General features: G+C 40.5%; 1 protein-coding gene across 1 annotated transcript; it reads left to right on the plus strand.

Annotated features, from left to right (window-relative positions):
- The first annotated feature begins 595 nt into the window (after positions 1-595).
- On the plus strand, positions 596-19,124 carry fam189a1 (family with sequence similarity 189 member A1). Its single transcript, XM_054619594.1, has 10 exons — positions 596-706; positions 3,177-3,341; positions 9,773-9,880; positions 12,578-12,738; positions 14,381-14,516; positions 16,368-16,446; positions 16,540-17,316; positions 17,775-17,846; positions 18,355-18,677; positions 18,930-19,124. The coding sequence occupies exons 1-10, from the start codon at positions 608-610 to the stop codon at positions 19,122-19,124; spliced, it is 2,115 nt and encodes a 704-aa protein (XP_054475569.1). The 5' UTR covers positions 596-607.
- Positions 19,125-20,446: the final 1,322 nt, after the last annotated feature.

Genomic DNA, 20,446 nt, shown 5'->3' on the forward strand with positions numbered 1-20,446 from the left:
TGGTGCTTGACCTGAAATTTAAAGTATCAGAAAGGGTAGCTATATTTATTCTAACAGGATTGATATCCACAGGGCTGTTGGCCTGGAAATAAAAAGAAGGTTTTACCCTGAGGAAAGAGGGCAAAAACCTTTGGTGTGAAAGTACATTGGACCTAAACTGCCAGCTGTATCAGCGTGAAGCTTGGAGAAATATAAGCTCAGCTAGTGTGTGTGCATGTGTGTCTGTGTTTTATACCGACTGCAGACATTAGCTGCAGAACTGAGCTGTGGGTTGAGAATTTTCAACTGACAATACATTGTTTGTTATGTCATTTGCCGAAAAGCTTTTCTGTGATTGTTTTCTCTCAAAGTCAGACTCTCGAGGTCTTAGGACAAACAGGGTTATTGATTTCTCTTGACATCACTGCTAATTTCCACTTCGGTGATCTGATGAAATCACTGAGTGACGACTGAATGGCAAAATACAGTGTGCCTCTGGTATAACAGCTGCTTTCAAACAAAAGATTGGGAAGATATAAGTGTCGAATCAGTGTTAGTCAGCAGCAACATTTTTGACCTAATGTTGTCTTTTGTTCTCTATTTCTTTCTGTCACAGATCACATTCTTCATGCTGCTGTCAGCTGTGTGTGTGATGCTCAACCTGGCAGGCTCCATACTCTCCTGCCAGAACGCCCAGCTGGTCAACTCTCTGGAGGAGTGTCAGCTGGTGAGACCCACCGGACTTTAACCCGTGTACTGTCCAGCTTTATACAGAAACATGTCCATGTTAACAAGTCGTTCAATTTGGCTGTCAATATCTAAAGCTTCAAAACATTTCCTATTTCTCTATGACTTGGATATATGTACATTTTCTTTTAATCAAATGTCAGAACCCGATTGATGAAATCATAAAAAATCACAACCCTTCTTCTAAGTTAGATCGCACAAAGACATCACCCAATGATAGATTGAATCAGGTCAACATACTCTTTCACGTGTTACCAGTATCCTCAAGTATACTTTCCATAGCGCAGACCCTAACTCATGTAATGAAATAAAGAAAAGGGAATAGAAGATTTGTGGATCATTAAGGATCAGACTGCTCCTTCAACATGATTCTTATATTTCTGAAACACTGGCTTTCTCCTACAAATCTGTTCATATATGAATATTCGCTGTATGTTAAAAACCTGTGGACACACAGCCCAAAACATCTACAACAACAATCTAATTATGTTAAAATGTTCAGTAAAACCACAAACAATACCACTGCCATGCCAAATAATGACGTTTCTCAACAGCCCTAATGTATATCTTCATCACAAACACATGTAGTGAATATGCCAAAAGCCTGTAGATAAATGCAAAAGATTGGTGCAAGACTTGTATGTCGTTGTTGTTGAGTAATAGGCATGTGCTCGCTGTTGTCTGCATGTGAGTCCACATTTAAATTCATGAACATGGCAGGCTGACAAACGGCCCTTCTGTTCTGAGAAAACTGCAGATCTGAGTCAACACCGAAATTGAACTGAACTATATGTCTGTTAGTGACTAATGGCTGGTGATTATCACATCCATCTTTGCCAGAATCTAAATAGCTCAAATACAGATAAACAACTTTGAAGGAGTATTGCAGCGACTCAAAGAGTCTCAAGAGAGACGTGGTCAGAATCAAAGCAGTAAACATCGAGATGTCCTGACTTTAACTCGTACAGATACATTTAAGGGGCCAGAATACTCCAAAAGAAGAGTTTGTTTGATGGGCTAACAGCTTATCAGCCCACCCTTCAAGTGTGTCTGTTTGGAAACACTTATAACACTTTTTCTTTTTTTTTTCTAGCTTAACACAACCCCTAGGTTGAAGTACTTTTAAGTGGTTAAATGGATTAGAAAACAACTTTATGCTTCAGTTTCATGGGGTTATAAAAACAATAATAACGTGTCAGAGGCATTTACATAAGGTTGAACCCATTGCACCTTCAACACGTTGTACCAATGACCAACGCTACAATCTTTGAGTAATGGTGGGTGATGCCGGCATGTTTTTTGAGGTTCAATGGCATCCTGTCACATCTCCAGTGATTAAGTCCGTATTTGTTAGTTACTTTATTCTCCAAAAACGAATCCTTTATTTCCCAATAACCATCAGTAGCGTCTTTTTGTCTTCTGTTTCCTTGTAAATGCCCCTGCATTTCAAACTCCATAACCCCAATTTAAATACCAGGCTTTCTGTTACGCTTTTTTAATCTCCGGCTCAAAGTGTAGATAACCACTGATGACATCTGAGGGGTTGTTTTCTCAGATGTGCTTGAGCTCCTCCAGAACCACAAAAGACCTCATACAGCTGTTTTAAAAAGCTTAGCAGAACTCACCTGTGTATAATTGATGAAATTCCCCTTTAATACAAAAAAAGGTTTTCACAAGAGCTTATATACAGTACATGCTCTCTACACCCTGGCTTTACCAAAAGCTGTGTTAAAACACAAAAAACAGGAGAGCACACTTCAAAACAAGTGTATTGAGCTTTTCCTCCTTGCAGCTGGTGATCAGAAGTAGTTGGACACAGACCACTCAGTCTTCACATTTTCGTAATGAGATGCTAAGCTGATTATTGAAGCTGAATTTATAGCGCCAGTATCTCCTATGTTTTTTCATGACTGAAGAAGCCCCTTGTGATTCATCCGGCACCCAACCCACTAACCCCAACCACTTACACATTAGAAGCAGCTTTTCTGCTCGGGAAAGTGGGACCAGCCGAGAAGACCAACTTCACTGATTCATGTGACTCCCCAGAGACCCTCCCCTAGTCATGTCTGAAATGCTAACGTTCCTCATCTCCCCTCCCCAATGTAATTAACCCATACTTGTTGGGTTCATGTCCTGCTTTCTCTCAATCTGGGACACATAGCGGAGGTACGCTCTACCTCCGTCCCTCCCTGGGTAGCTCCACATATCTCACAGCCTCTCTTCTTTTGTTGTGCTCTTCTGATCAGCCTTGTTCAGCTGCCTTTCTCAATCACAATACAGCATCATATTCAGTATCTTGTGTGTGTTTAGTTTATCGTTTTGAACTACACCACCACGAAAAACACCAAGCTCAGGTCTGATCAGTGCATATGGTGTTGGTGTGCTTTTGTGTGTGTATGCGTGTGTGTTTCTCTGTGTGTGTTTTTGTGTATGTGGCGTGCATGCATGAGTGTGGATGTGTGTTCTCCCCTCCTCCCCCCCAGCTCAAGTTTGACAGCGATGGAGTGTGTGTGTGCTGCGAGCTGCAGCACCAGAGTACGAGCTGCAACAACCTGGGAGAGACTCTGAAACTGAATCCACTGAGGGACTGCAACACCATCCGCCTTCGTCTCAAGGTGAGCCAGCATGTGATGTCATTGTGCAAATAACGAGAGACAATGATGTTTTCACTAACTCATTCTATACTAGTTAGACTGTGTTCTGACTGCAGGTAACTGCAAGTATGTAACTGTTGCAACTGATGGTTGCTATGGTAACGACACATTGTACCATATGTACTGACTGCACTGACTGTTGGTGTGTTATTTACAATTCAAAGAAAACAGTGAAGATGTATTATCTTTTTTTCACATCTAAGCAATATTTCTTCGCTGTAAAATGTTCCGGTTGCACTCGTCAAGAACGGTAGATGTTGATTCATGCAGCCTTGTTTTCATGCTGCCACCATGGCTGGCTTTAACCACACTGAGTGACGGCGTGTTTAAAATCCATTTATGTGGCCAAACTGAGAGACAAGTCCATAACATCAGTTTTATTGCAAAAAATCTATTTCATCTATTTATTCATTTACTTATTTTGTATTTGCATTCCAGAGATGAAACTCTAGATGTGTGGACACAAATGGATTTGAGCCACTTCAAGCCACTTGATTTTTATCTGCAGACATTACCGTGACTCTTTTTTTTTTACCCTAAGCTCCAGGGATGGCAGTCTCAGTCACTCCGTCCACCACTTTGGTACAGACTGAAATATCTGAACTGGTTTTTTTGTACGGACATTCATGGTCCCTAGATGCTGAAGTCTGCTTTCTTTGGTGATCCTTGACTTTCCCTCTAGCACTACCATGAGGCTGACTGAATTGGGTGTTTTGCCATTCATTTTTGTTCAGAGATTTAGCATGAATTCCATGTAATCATAAGGCCATTTTCTTTGTTTATATACCTGCTAAACATGCCACTCCCTTTTGTTTCAGCTGTACTTTGTGTTAAGTTGCTGTTTAATTACTGACAATAATTATTTAATGTCGTATATCAAAAAAGAAAATCTTAGATCTCAGCCTCTGTCCAACAATGCTCAATAAATATGTTTTAAAAGAATCACGCAAGTAGAGAATTGGGTTAAAATATAGAGATACAAGTAAAGTAAATGTAAACTAGAACAATATATTTTTGTGGTAGACAGGTGTACAGTAATATATATGATCATCAGCATGTTAGAATAGTTGTTGTGAGCATGTTAGCATGCTGACGTTAGCATTTAGCTCAAAGCAAAGATATGCCTAAATCCAGTCTCACAGAGCAGCTAGCATGGCTACAGACTCTACCACTCTGGTTACTTCTCTAATCAGAACGATACCATTCAATTGAGTAACAGTCTGTAGTCGTTTGAAAATAATTGTCTTTAAATTGCTAGAATCGTCAAGTCTGAATTGATGTCTCCAAGTTTCCTCTATCGCTTTGTAACATGTCCCATGTGAGAACGGCCGAGTGACGTAAAATACTAAACACTGCAAGCGTTCAGTCTCAGATTAATTGGGCAGGAAGTGAAGAATGGCAACAGCATTTGTCTTTCCCCTGGATGCAGACGCTTAGTATGCAGTGTGTATCCAGCCTGGTCTGGCTGTAGTTTGCAAGTGCATGATCTCTGTAGATTTATCTTGACTCAGTGTCGTCAGGAATGATATACAGTATGTGCTACTGTGCCTTTATTGGATAACGACAATCATATCCATTCATTTTATGACCCTGATTGATTATAAAACATTGATAACCAAATAAAAGACTTCATAGGATGAAGCATGCTTCTGAAAAGAGGAAAGATCAAGCACATTTGTCATTCTGATCATTGCTCATTAAAAGAGATATGGGAATTGGTGCCATTATTAAGTGCCGAAGTAGTCAGATGAGTTGAATTATGTCTAAGAGGAAGCTGTCATGCCCGAGTCTCCCGAGTCCTCGGCCATTTCGGATTGCTCGCTGATCCTAATGAACTCATGGTGCAGTTGCCACGTAGTTTCTCTGTCACTAAATTACATTACGGGAGTACTGAATTATCACAGCAGGTAGACTGAGGAGCCTATTAAACCTCCTTAAGTTTATTAGTCAGTCATTTCTCAGTAGCATCTCTCTTTCTGTTTTAAAGTTTTGTTTTAGCGCTCAGCAGCTCTGTTCATTTTGCTGCTAAAATGTGTCATTCATTCTTTGCAGACACATTTAATTTCCACTCGTTTCTTTTCTTTTCATTACACTGCCTGGGGCTGTAAGTCCTCAGTGGGAGGGGGTATTGAAATAATTTGTGATTTCCTGTAAGGGGGCCGATATAACGGATGTAACCTTGCCGCGTAACTCACTAACCTGTTTGGCTTGAGGCAAGGTACCTTCTAGAGGTTAAATATCTGTTGAGCAGGCATGTTGAACACTTTCTTAGGAGGTGTTCCTACTTTTATTTCCCTGGCAGGATTTATTATGTCATTATTTACATTGCAGTCACAAGGGAAATCACAGAAATGCACCGGCTCACATCTACACAGCAGATATATTACCATAACAAAAATAGCTCAAATTAAGCTGTCATAGCTTTTTGTTGTCTTAGCAAATGCTTGCAGTTTGACATGGGAAAACTACATTTACTGTAATAAACCAACACCCCTCCCTGCAGGGATATACACTACACAAAAAGCTTACATGGAGCCTTGCTATTAGTCGACTGTTGCCTGTAGTGTGTGTGGTGTGTTTGCTCTATTGGACCCAAATCAGCAATAGATTTTGTTGAATTTGTGAGAGAAAAATATCTCATTGGTTATTCAGCCTCAAGAATCTATGATTTTCCCCATTGATTGCATTTTCTTCACATTATTTCTCCTCTTCCACATTGTCTTCCACATATCATACCCCAGGCTCACAGTATCTGTCCGCAGAAAAGCAAGGCCATGTTCTCAGGCATATTCTTACTTTGTATTCTGAGCAAATGATGAGACAGCAGTTGTCTTTGCTGCGTATTCAAAGCTTTTAACATAAGACACAATCAATCTTTATTTGTTGGTCCTAGTTCTGTCATGGCCCTTTAAGACTGATAGAGCTTTGTACCTGAACAAAAAGGATGGGTCTCAATTGTTGATGGAGAATTAGCCTTCAATAATGTCTTTCAGGAAGAAATCCAGGAAACATGAGATTTCTATTGATTAGGACGCCACCGGATGAGTTTACCAGGGAGGACAGACAGGGTACGATGTGTCGTGCTGGACAGCAGAGCAGAATCTCTCCAGGCTGCGACAAAAGAAGAAAAATCATAATTTTTGCATCTTCTATGATTGGACCATTTAAGCTCTGTAGGTCTGAGACGGACTTGTTTTCAAGACCCTAGGTATGAGAAAAGCTTTTCCTTTACTACGGAGTCAGTGCATTTAGTAGTTTATGACAAGTGGCATCCCGGAGCTACAACATATGCTGCTTCCTGTCTTTGGAGGTTAGAAAATATCTGAAGGGTTATTGCCAACAGTCTGGACCGACCTCTCTGAAGCTGCTGCATGGCATCCTGAGGGGTAGTGCTTGGTTTTCTGCCATATCCTGTAAAGAGCTGCTTGGGAATGCCAACGACAGCGGAGGTATCTCCATGTTGGGTGGAGAAAAGCAGGGTGCTGCTGCACTATACTCCTCCAAGCCTGTCCTACTTTACAGGGAGCAGCTAGTGGAGGCATGTGTGTAGTTTGTGTCTGGTCAAGACGTTCATGGTTGGTGAGACAACAGTTGAGAATCAGTGATGTGAAATCCCAATTAAGTCCCCTGTTAGGCTCAGACTGCTATACAATCTGTCACTATAAGGTTTTGGTCAGACTAGGCAGCAGGTGTCAATTCCCGGGTGTCACTCATGCGTGGAGGTAATAATAGTTGTCTAGAATACAGTTCTTGTGGGATCAAATGACCATACCAGCATATTTTATCCTTTCAGGAAAATCATGCGTATGACAAACCTGGCCATGATCTGCTCTCTACTAAGTACGTTTCTAGTTCATGTTTCAGGTCCTACAACCAGATGGGTTTTTTGCTTCGTAAATGTTGACCATTTTCAAAGCACGACATGCACATTCACAGTGGAATGAACAACAACTTGCAGAGGCCTTGCAAAGACTTGTTTGGGTAGTTAATTATGGTGAACTGCTTTTATGGAAATAGGCATGAGAACCTCCCCTCACACAACCTCCTTTTGTTTACTTTTCTATTTCATGTTCCCACAAGTTATTTTCCATATGCAATGAAATTAAATCAAACAGCTGCCTGGTCACCAAAATAAAGGAAGTGGCATAATTTTTGCTCCAAGATGTTTTCTGATATTTGTGTTGAGGGAATTACAAAAGAAAACAATAGAATACAAAATTCAATATTTGATGTGTAAAAAAAAACTCATGTCATGTCAGTTTTCACACCTTGTGTCAATCTAATACATATATTCAAAAATATCAAAGACCATGACATACTAAGGTTAGCAGTAATGTAAAGTAATAGTTTGGAGTAATTGAGGTTTGTTCTACGTAGAAACATAAAAACGAATTAATTATGTAAACTATTGTAATTCTAAAATCAGTTACAATCTCTAATGACCGGTTGTGATTTGGGTTTGAGTTTTAAATGTGAAACAGACTTGTGCTCAGTTCTCCAGACTTTCCTCCAACGCAAAACATGCTCCAAAACCGTAAGCTTCCAAGGCAAACATGTATTAGTTGTATTTTATAGTTGGCACTGCAAAACTTAAACCTCGTCGGTTCCAACTGGCATCATTTCCGCTTTAACTTCACTCAGACTTGATCTTTGGCAACTAGTTACCGGATATCAAAACATGTTCGAAAAACAGTTGCAGGGCTGGCAGATGATCCATTTAATTTCACAAAACTTCAAAAGGGAGTGGAAGTCAAGAGCTCTGGTTGGCAAAATGACACCTAGCCTGAACCTCCTTTAAAAAGTCGGGGTACCTGCATCAAGACAACAAACCAGGTAGATCTAGAGTGGGGGGAGTCGGTTGCCTCGGTCCAGACCTTTGAATCCGCCGACTCTATCGAGTTTGAGTGGACTGGAAACGGAGTCTAACGAGTTGACAATTCTGTCTGATATCAGGCGAGCGAGACGGGTGTCCTCTCTGCAGACTATCAGAAGCCTAATACAAGTCAGGGTTTTGTAACGTCACTGTTAATTATGTGCCTCCTGAATCTGGTGAATAATCTGTGCGACAGGCCTGAAAACACTTTGTGTGGTAACAGGGGAGCTTCATGGGCCACAAAGAACAAGAGGTGGAGTGAGGTTTTCGTTCCAGTGCTGAAAGTCCCTCCCGTCCTCGTCTAAGGAATCATGTTATTATATTCATATATATTTTGGGACAGCTGTGTTAAATATTGACAGTTTTTATTTGAATATATATATCTTGGTGTTTTTGTGTGGTTGAACAGTAAGTTTGTGGTTGAAGATGTATGAGCCGGGGAATTTGATTCACTTCCTCTTGTTTTGAGACATTTGAATTAAAGCCAAAGTCAAAATCTCTGCCACACATTCACCCCTTTTTCTGCCGTCTCTCCTCGTCCTCCCTCTCATATTTTGACAGTCTTAAACATTTAAATAATAACAGAAATCCTGATAATACCGTTATAGCGATTGTGTATATGAGTGTTATTTAAATAAGCATGGAGTTACATGTGAGTGGAGGGCAGATCAAGTACAAGCTGCTCTCGTCCTCTACACTCTCAACATGCTCTCTGTGCTAGGCAGTTGCTATTCCCATAGCCAATTATCATGCAGGTGGTTTTACTGTTCCTGTGCTCTTCTTCAGGAAATTAATTCATATGGTAGTTATTATAGGTTAAATTGTTAGGATGTACAAAACACAATATGGTTTTAAAATTGAGCCGCTTAAAGGTGATAATTTTCCACATTGGAAAAAATGGCACAAACGGCAGCACGATGGGTCTGCAGTCATAAGTCTTTTCTCTGATTCAGTGTGCCGGGCTAGTATTTCACTGGCATGCACATTTATTTTTGCTGACAGATTCAATACTGGTTTGTCCCCTTGTTGTTCACCGCATTGCCAGAATGTGAATGTGTCTATGCTGGTGCTTAACCTTGGATGTTTATGAGGTCGTATTCCCTGTTGTTGAATTTTTATGCTAGGCCTCCATGTAGGTAGACATCATAATGCTTTTTATCAGTCTTTAACCTTTTTATATTATATCATAGCTCTATTAACATTATAGATGAGACTCTTCTTGGTTCTGTGTGGTTGTATTATTAAAGCAGTTGTTATTAGAAGTGCTGTGCTTCTTTAAAGTTGGTTATCTTACTGGTGACGTCAACTCTGTTATTGTCGCCTTTTGTCCTATCTGTGTCTTCTCCTTTTGTTTTACATTCACCATATCACACATCTTTAATATTCATAACTTTAACTGTCTTCTCTTCCTCTCCTCACCTTCTCTCTTGCACCCTTGTCACTTATCTTATTATTCACACTCTTCCTCCTCTCCTTTTGTCCCTCTAACAGTGTCCTCCTCTCCCCTTCTCTCCTGTAGGAGCTGCTGTTCAGCGTATGTGCCCTTAACGTCATCTCCACCATTGTGTGTGCCCTAGCCACTGCCATGTGCTGTATGCAGATGGTTTCCACTGATGTGCTGCAGATGGTGAGTGTGATGGAAGACAGCATCAATAGCTGACCTTATTTTCTTTTCTGTGACCACCCTGCTGTTAAAAAGAAAAAAAAGTTTTAGTCTGGAGATCGCTATCATCAGGTCAGATAAACACATGCAGCTCAGGAACGATGTGCCAACCTTCATCCGCTTTAAGATAGTGGAGAGGAATGTTTGAGTTTTTGGTGGAATCATCCTGCTTGGTAAATACAAGTGAATGAAAACACACACTGTGAAGGTCAATGGCCACAGGACCTCTCTCAGCATCTAAAATCTGTTGTATTGGAAGAAAACAGCTTAACATCTCACTGTTTTTCCCCCCCAGAGGTACACTGTCCTCAGTGTGATTCTCTTTTGTCATTTTATGTGGAACAACTAACTATTACCAACAGTTAAATGCTTTCTGTCATTAAGGAAATTAGCATGGCCAAGCTCCCTTTGTATTACACACCTACAATAGTTATTTCATGCCTCTAAACACATCAGCCGACTGCCAACTCAATACCACATATGAAATAGCTTTGCAGTGATATTTGATGCAAGAGCCGTTTACACATTTTATGAACTATGCTGTAAATTTTGTGATTGCTGAAATGAGTCTGGATATTAAAACTGGTACTTCGGGCTGGAAGTGCAGCTTGGTTTGATAACAGGGAGATGTGGCAGGAAATAAGCAGTACTCTCAGCTATATAGTAGATAGTGAAATAAATTAAGTTTAACGCAGAGTACAAAGTACAGACATTATATTAGTTTCATCGCTATGCAGGTCACAAGTCAACAAAGATCGTTGTATATAAATCAGACCTGGCGAAAGGACTGCTGAAGATTTGTACATTTTGGTTATTTTAATTTTAGGAATGTTGTGTTATTCTTTGAAGCTGCTTTAACATAAAAAATGGCTCGGATATGACTTCATGTATGTGAAAGGGATATTTGTTTGCATCTTTCAACTCATTGTTTTAGTTTTCAGGTCCATATTTTTGCTGTTTTGGTTCACTCTCACTGCTTTCACAGACTCCCCATATAGCTGCTGTCATTTAAAATATCCGATACAACCTTTTGTACGTGTACCTGCCCGTCCCCAAACTGCAAAGGTTGATAGAGACCAAAACAGAGCCAGAAGGAGAGTTAGTATCAGACTTACATTCAGCAGGTGGCCAGAAACACAACTCCAAATGAATTACATTGTCTGCAGGACCTGTAAATAAACAACTGTTTGCTAGTGTATCAGCTTTACATAGTGATTACATGTCAGTTTTGTGTTTGCAAAAGAAATCTTGTTTCTACTGACCCTAGTTGGTAAAAAAAATCCCTTAATGCAGGTTTAAACAGTGATGGCTACATAAATAAATACCTTTTTAGATCCCTGGGACAGGACCGTAGGGATAAGGCTTTTTCTCTTTTATGTCTCTAGCTATTTAGGAGGAGACAGACAGTTGATAAAAATAAATTCATCCAAAGCTGTTTGTATTATACAGCAGTTAAAAATGGGGATGAAACGTCATTCTCGTGTTGACATAAGTACTTAATTCCCAGTGGTCCCTGCTTCAGTGGCCCAGTTTAAGCTAATCAAAGCTGTGGACAAATAGTTCACAGAGCTTCTTTCTGTCAGTAAGAAGACCTGTGGAGACCTGTAGCTATACATGCATTTAGTGTGATTTAATAGATGGTAATTCATTTTTATTTTTATAGTTATAATAAACTTTAAGGACATTTTTTTTATTTATATAATACCTTTTATGCAGTGGGTGTAGTAGTTCAAAGTTGTTAACAACAAAGTGAAGAAACAAGGAAATAAAAAGACTACACGATTGAACCGAGCAATCAAATGAAAAACAAAAAGAGGCAGCATGCTTTCATGCTTATCTGTAACCACATATGTCTTCCAGACATTACATTCAAATATGAAAGTAGAAAATTACAGTACACCAAAGCAGACATGCAAGCAAGCAGGAAAGCTGTAAATTGAAGTGACCATGGTGGAATGTAACTATTGATTTACAGACAGAATAGGAAAGGCAAGTTTGTTTGTAAAGGACCTTTCAACATCAAGGCAATTCAGAAGGAGTTACATAAGTCAGAGAGACACGAGGCGTATAAAAAGACATTGAAAAAAGAAACATAAATAGGATTTTAAAAAGAGTAAAACAAGATAGAATAGTAGATGAAAATAAGCTAAAACTAGACAAATCAAACTGTAGAACAAGATAAAGATACAGGGTTGTGTCTTATCTCTAACAGTCTCGTAGAGTTTCAAAGAGTGGCCTCGCTTTCCAATTTAACACAAGAGCTGGTAACCTTTTATTCAGCTCAGTAAATTTATCCAAGTCAATAGCAGCAGTGGCAGATTGGAGATTAGAAAAGCCGAATGACTCTGACTGGAAAGTTGTCCCACTTAGAAACGTCTGAGTGAGGAAAGTAAATGAGCAGCGCTTTAAAAGCTGCTGTTGAGGTGTCCCCGAGCAAGGCACTTGACTCGCATTTGTTGCAGTGAAGCTTGTTCAGTGACCAACAAGAGTAGATGTGAATAACTGCTTGAATTAAGAGATAAGAGATGAGACGGAAGACACGTTAGCACAGTCATCTCTCCCTGGATGAATTATGGTCTAAAATAATGAATGAACAGAGAGAGTACTTAGTACCTTGTGTGATAAAAGCCTGATAATGTTTTCTTTAATGCTGTGTTTCAGTTTATGCCGCACAGAGCGCGAGCTCTAAATGCTGACTGTATGACCCCCCATGGAACAATCCTCCACCAGACACTGGACTTTGATGAGTTTATTCCTCCCATTCCCCCACCACCATACTACCCCCCGGAGTACACCTGCACCCCCTCAATGGATGGACAGAGGTGAGAGGCAAAATACTACTCATCAGCATCACGTCTTCTCTCAGTGCTAACACAAAGTGCTCAGTGCTCCCCAAACTCATGGTGCCAATGTATCTTCTGGGTTATGTGGGTTTCTTTCAGGGAATACACAATACAAATTGAAATTTGCTAACAATTATAGTCCAAAGTTCAAAAGACACGAATAATACACAAAAGTCTAATTGGAAACCAGAACCCTCTTTTGAAAATGTCTGAATGCATTGTTGCCCAAAATACGTTTGCCAATCATGTAACTCTTTGTTTGTTACATTCAGTGACACTGTATCGTTCCCCTACTTAGTGGAAAACAATACAATTCTGCTGTATTGTCCACTGTGTTGAAAATGAATACATTAATTACATTCAATTAAACATTCCTAGTCTGTGTGCACAGCCAAACTACTATCAATGATCAAGTTTATGCAAAGTGCAACGCAATCCAGAAAATCATAGTATTTGTTATATTAATTAAATGAAACCAAAACGACAGTTTTCAGTAGCTTAGGATACTGTACATCCTTGAGCTGCATTCATATCTGCAATAGGAATGAGTGGGAAGTTATAGTCAGACTTTAGAACTGGCATTTCTTAAAATTTCCAGTTTTACACAATAGCACACATACATTTAAGATTCTTCAGGAGCCTATTAATTTAACTTTGAACCTGCTCCTGAAAACAACCAGATACTGGTGGTGTATATGTGATGCAAACACGGTCATTACTTGAAGAATGAACAGAAATTATTGCAAAGTTACTAGCGAAGAAAGGATGACGTATATTACATCTTCTTGCTGCTTTGGTTGGCAGCATCTGTCAGTTAAGCAATTTTGTCAGGCTAAACAATGCTTTTATTAATGTAGACCACCCTAAAATCTCCCATGAGATTGTGAATATACAACATTTGCATTCAAATCCAGATCCATCACATTAAGCAGCAGTGGCATGTGTCTGTTGGCTATCAGGCTGTGACCATCACATGTGGTGTATTATCATCCATGGTCAGCTCAGAGCATTTCCCTCCGCTAAGCAGCTGCGACATCCGTGATTCTCAGCTGTTGTGAAAGATCAGTCCAGCCCTCCGTCATCACCACCCTCATTTTCTCAGTCTTGCCAGATAGAGAATGCTGCTGCTGAAGCCATTTGGCAGGAAGCCCCATCTGTTTGTCAATTATGCCATAAATATAAACAAGGCAGAGGAAGCATTTATGGTGTCCCTGCCCATGGCCAGGCCTGTGTCATGACATCATCATACCTCAGATGATTGGTGGGAACTCTCAGGTTGTATTTCATGCTCCACCACTTTAGAGGAGAGCAAGGTTGTAATTAAAAGATATGACTGCATGCATGGCTGCTTATTCTTAATTGGCACCACATGAAACAGTGGTGGTGCACATAAAAAAATGCTATACCCATATATATCTTCTGTATTAGAGTGTTGAGGACAAGAGGATATTTTGGTTTTTATTAGGCAATATTCTGTAATATTTACTCAGATAGGATGGATTCAGTTCAGTTTCTTAAACATTCTGGACTGTGTGACTGGCTCTGTGTACTTGCCACTTTTTGTATTTCAGTTATGATTTTTTATTTATTTTTTTAAACCCTGCTGTTATGTCCCTGACAGAGGCCTGCACCTGGACTTCCCCCATTCTCCCTTCAGTGCCATCTACGGGGTTCCCATCAACAGTCCAGGGACTCTGTACCCCACTGACCTGCCTCCTCCATATGAGTCTGTGGTGGGACAGACCCCGGCCAGTCAGGTGAGAACAATCAGCAGGCATTGACCTTAAAACAACACTGTCTCCAGAGGCCCTCTGTGTGGACAACCTGGCCGAGGACGTCGCATTATTCCTTAAGTCCGTCATCTTCTTTCATGTTGAAGATACATTTTACGGATGTGCAGTAGCAGTGACAATGCTAAGAGTCTGCTGCCATGCTCTATGATACTGTACCGTGGCACATCAATGCTAAGAGCTAAATGCTAACATAAGCATGCTAAGCATTCATGTTAGTTTACAGCGTTTGCATGCTAACATTTGCTAATTAGCAGTTACCAGTACAGCTGTTTTGATAATGTTTGGCTATAAACAAAAGTATTGGAGAAATTTCAATTTGACCTGATGATGGATCTTGCAATTCATCCCCTGGGGTAATATACGTGTCTGCACCAAATTTCATGAAAATAGTTGTTAAGGCATTTTACTCCAAACCCCAAATGTCAACTTTATGGTGGTGCTAGAAGAAAAGTCAGGAGATCAAAGCCATTAGGATTCAGCGTAATCATTTATGCGAATCAATCTACTAGATGTCCACATATTGAGAACTTCGTCCGGCTGGTGGTGGAACACGAAATGTCAGGGGATCATCAAAGTCATTAGGATTCATCCTCTGGGAACCATGCATGTCAGTAGAAAATTTAATTGCAATCTATCTTGTATAGGTAGAGATATTTCCGTCCGGACCAAAGTTATGGACCATCAGAGAGGCCAACATTGCCATCTAGAGCCAGCAGTAAGCCTCCTTGAAACCAGGGAATTATACTATAGTTTGAAATTAAAGAGGGTGACAGAGAGAGAGAGAGAGAGAGACAGAGAGACAGAGAGGTACAACATGCGCCAATGATCCTTACTTGGAAAAAAACAATCTCTACAGTTTTTATTTGTGTAGTTTTATAAAAAGATAGTCATAAGTTAATTGCATAAATATTAAGTAGTTTGGTTAAAGATTAACATCTTTCAAATTTTAATGAGATTCAAAGCAAGGGGATTTCAAGGTTAGGCCCAAATTAGTTTAAATTAGGAAATGTGAATAATCTGATATTATAGACCAGAGGCCTTAGTAAATACATTTATTGACCAATCCAAGACACTCATCTGTACTTCTCTAAATTGTTGCCATTTACTCTGGTGTCTGCATTTTGAGATGATGCCTTTCAACTTCATCTGAGTATTTATCTGCTGTTTCAGATTTACTGAGGCGGTCTCCCTTGACAGTCATGTTGAATTGCAGGCTGAGGCTTCGCTGTGTCTTATTGTTCACAGCTAAAAATAACCATCTATTGTGCAAGCAAATCCTTTTATCTTCTATTATATTCTCAGCACCACTTAACACTTAAGGCTTTCAATCCCTTTTTTCCATTATACACATTAAATCCATGTTCTCTTCACAGTGTCCTTCAAATAGGAATCAGCAGAAGGTTTTCTCACCTGCGATAGATTAGCAGCAGATGCTGTAAATAACTAATTGAAGCGGGCAGTGATCCATTGATTGTGTGCAAGAATAGTCTGCAGGCAGAAGAAACTCAGCTGGTTATTTCAGGCTAAAGATCCTGCATGATGTGAAGTTATATGCACGTATATATATAACATATATATATACGTATATACTTATTATTCCACTCTACAATATACAGTAGTTTCTTTTAAAGAGAGATTTTTTTGTTAGTGTGTTGTGGTCTTATAGAGCCCTCTACAGACCAAAAGTATGTGTTGATGGTTAGGTGCCACGCAGCTGCTTTTGTGCACTACAGAACTGACTTTATCCGCTTCATACATTTTATGCAAAGAGTGCTGTAATGTTGTTCGTCTCCACTAATAATGTCCTCTTCACAGGTCACCACCAGCATGGAGCAGCAGGCCACTGAATCCAGTCAGGGTGAGAGAAACACAACTGAAGGATTCAGCACTCAGGGTAAAGACAGTTAAGACTGCAGTGAACATTGCAGAGGATTGTCAAATGTCTACTAGAAGTCATGCTGATGATGCTTTTCCCTTCTATTCTCAGCCTCGGTGGACAGTGCTTCACTGATGGTGTCAGAGGTGGCAGATCAGGACCAGACTTGCTCCTCAGAGGACTTGTGCTCCCTGGAGGTCCAGGGCTCTGACTCCTCTCCTTATGGCATGCTCAACACTGCTCCCGTCGATGGAAGCTGCACCAGCCTTGAACTTTGCACACGTGACCATCGTCGCCTGCCTAACACTGACGCTCGCCCAAGTGATACAGGTTACAGTGAGTCCTCACACACACAGGATTCTCTGGAGCGCTCTCCGGACTGGTCCTCAGAAAACTTCAGCAATCTGGAGCAGGAGGATTCCACGGACAACACACATCCATGTGGGGAGCTCAGGCCTGCAATGCACATATGTGACGAGCTTGCGTCAGCTAAACATTTACCAGAGGAGCCACCTAAAGCGTCAACACACTCCCTCATTAAGGCACGAATGATGAGCCGGAAGCTCACGCTCCCTGTTGCTATCCCCCCGCCGCCTCAGCCGTGCTCCCCCACCTCCGTGGCCTCGTCTGGTGGAACTTCCGGCATCAGTCCTATGGCTCATTCTCATTCTCCTTCCCCTTCCCCTCCCAGCAGGCCACGCGGCCCCAGGCTGTGTTTCAGTGTTTGGTCACCTTCCTCCGCATCGCAACCCCCCTCTACCTCAGCCCAAAGTGGCCACTCGCCGTCAGAGAAGCCTCGGGGGCTCCGAGCAGCCAGGAGATACCGCAAACTGGCACGCATAGTCCGTTCTACCAGTGACCCCATCTCATGCTCCTCTACGTCAGGAAGTGAGTGCGGCAACATTGTTACACAAGTATTATACTACAGCTCAAATAATCCAACTATATATTACAAGAGCGATCAGCCATTTAGAGCTTAATGATTAGTAAACTAAGCAATCATTTCTGAATAATTTTATCAGGTTTCAAAGTCCAAACAGTCTTTAGTTATAGATTCTCCAATGTGAGAATTTTCTACTTTTTCTTTTTAATGTCCTTGTAAACTGACTATCACTGGGTTTTTGGCTGTTGAGCGGACAAAAGAAAACATTTAAAAACACCACCTTGTAACTAAACAACTAATTGATTAAACAAAAAAAATCAGCAGATTCATTGATATTCAATCTAATCATTAGAGGCAGCCCTGCAGCCTTTCATTGTGAATAAACAATGGTGGATTGATATCCATCAACAACTCATGCCTGCTTTGTTACGTCTAAACTAGGGTGTCTTGTCTCCCTCTACAGGAGAGAATTGTGGCTGCAGCTCTGCAAATAACCCTGCTGCTGAAGATTCAACTCATACATCACCAGAGCAAGGTACCATCATAGAAACAATCTTTTTAATACTTTATTTTCTAAAGAAGCACTGAAACATATAGTAGGAAACAGTTGGTCATCTATGCCCTCAGACAAGCATTATTCTGATGGAAACAAGTGCCAGTTCCTACAGTAATGGATAAGTCATCATTTCATGAGGTCACAAACACGATCCATTTTTCCCAACATTGCAGGAATTTATCATCCCTTAGATTTAGTGCATTCACATCCATCCCTACGATTAGCCCTCAAGGACAATTGGCAGCGTGGGGTGCTAATTTAACAAACTTTATTGAAACAAATCTCAAATTTCGTCTCTGTCTAGTGAAAACCATGTAATATAATTGGTTATGTTACATTTTTAGATAAACTGAACGATTAAATGTTTGTTGAATGAACAACTTTAAACCCCATTGGTCACATTGGTTTATCTAAAGAAATGCATTACCACAACTAAGTTGGAAAAATTGATTCCATATGATTTAACCTGTCTTTCTTCTCTGTTCAGAAACAACAGAGGTTACATCAGGAGTAATTGGAGCTAAACCAAGTCACATAAGTGTCAGGAAGCAGCAAAAGGAGGGCAGGAAAGTTGACCTGCACCTTAAATCCCGCACCCTGCACACACACTCCTCCCACGAACGCCCACACTCCCTGGCTGACTTTAAGATGTACAAAGACACCAAAGTACTGGTGGCCAAGTTCCTGGAGCATTCCAGCTGCAGTCTACCTCCTGAAGTCCAGCAGGTTGTCAACAACATCAAGTGTGTCATCAAGTCGGATGAGAAACACATGGAGGAGGCCATTTTTAGTGCCAATGTCATAGATCAGGTAACTGAATTCATCTGAATGTATAATGTCCAATGAAAACCAGCTGTGTGTAGGCCTGTTTCTGAAGAATATAAGTAGATATCAGGCTAGCAGCCCTGTGAAGCAGTAACGCAAACTACAAACCAGAAAACAGAGAAAACGTGATATGGATGAGAATGGATGGTTCAACCATACCGTTGTTATGTAAAATCAAACAAAACAACAAGATAACAATTGGCAACGTGTGTCTCTCTTTTATGTTTTGCTGCACAGGTGATGACTCAGCGCGTCACTGGCAGTCCCAGGAAGCGTGGCCATGAGGACCTCCACCTTCAGAGCTGCGGTGCTTTGAGTTCCCCTTCCATGCGCCGTCCAAAACACCTCCAACAAACAACCAGCACCTCCACCAACCCACTGGACTCCCCCTCCTCTGAACAAAGCCTTGAGTGCAAAGAAACTATTCTCTGACCACTCTTCCCAACAAGGACTTGAGTCAAAACTCTGAGGGCATTTCAGGATGCTGGTGCTGCAGCCCCGTGTTGTGCAGCAGATCTCTGTAGAGTAAAGAATAACTCATCCAGCATTGAAGGATCATTTATTCTCAAAGTGTGACTGCAGCACAGGCAAACTGAAATGGCCTCATACTGTATCTCCTAGTGCCCTGTGAGACCGTGCCAAGTCATCAGCAGAAATGGTAGCAAACTCAGACTGAGCCTGCCAGTGTCTGTGTGGCTTGTTTCTCATCAGAAAAACAAAAGAATGTTTCTCCCTCAGGGGATATTTTCTACTGAGTATCATCTCTTTAAAAAGAAACAAACAGCTGATAAGTTTGGATCTGTGACTCAAAGACAAAGGAGATTGTGTTCTCAGTATTCCTAAAAAAATATGTTTGTATTAAACTGTGAACTGAACAGACTGGGCGTCACTTGCCATTGTTTGCAGACTTTGTGGAATTGTTACGGATAGGGTGGTGAATATTTTGTGGTGTCGCTGGTTCAAAAAACATCACAGATGTGGATTATTTAACTTACCTCATTGTGTTACAATTCTTTTCAGTGTTAAAATAAAATATGAGTTTGTATCTTGTGGTTTGTGTCTTTACTTCGGTGAATATTTCTGGACCATGTATGTCAGCTGTATGTGTTAGCTTTTTTAACATCTAGTTACATCGAACAGAATACTGGCCAAAATAATAGAAACACAGGAAAATACAATAGCTTTTCCATAAATATAAATTTGGTGAAGCTGTAATGTGTTTTTTATTTAAGAGACAGAGGTGTTAATACTAAAAAGAGGCTGTGACAGCATTTGGCTGATATTATTTTCGCCCACTGAGTCTGTGTGTGTGTGTGAGTGAGTGAGTGAGTGAGTGAGTGTGTGTGTGTGTGTGTGTGTGTGTGTGTGTATAAACATATTTTGGTCATTGCAATAGCAAGATGCACTCATTAAACTTTACAGGTACATATGTGAATAAAATGAAGGCTGAGTTTAAAGATGGGTGTTGTCCGAGCAAGGGTGCCAAAAGTAGGGAGGTTGGAAGTAAGGAAGGGTTCATTGGCCCATGATGTGATCCATCACAAGATCGTCTCCAGTTCCTTATTATCAAAAGAAATCTGAGGAAATTTTAAGCAAATTAAATAAGATTGAATGAATACGGTTAGGTTTAGATTTAGATAACAGGCCCCAAAAATGGCCTTTCCACTAAAATGCCACTTTTATTTTTGCCCCTCACAAAAAGAAAACAAACTTTATCTTGATTTGATTGTGTTTGAGTTAACATACTTGTTTTT

Source organism: Anoplopoma fimbria, chromosome 2, assembly GCF_027596085.1.
Source record: "Anoplopoma fimbria isolate UVic2021 breed Golden Eagle Sablefish chromosome 2, Afim_UVic_2022, whole genome shotgun sequence".
Classification (NCBI taxonomy): Eukaryota; Metazoa; Chordata; class Actinopteri; order Perciformes; family Anoplopomatidae; genus Anoplopoma; species Anoplopoma fimbria.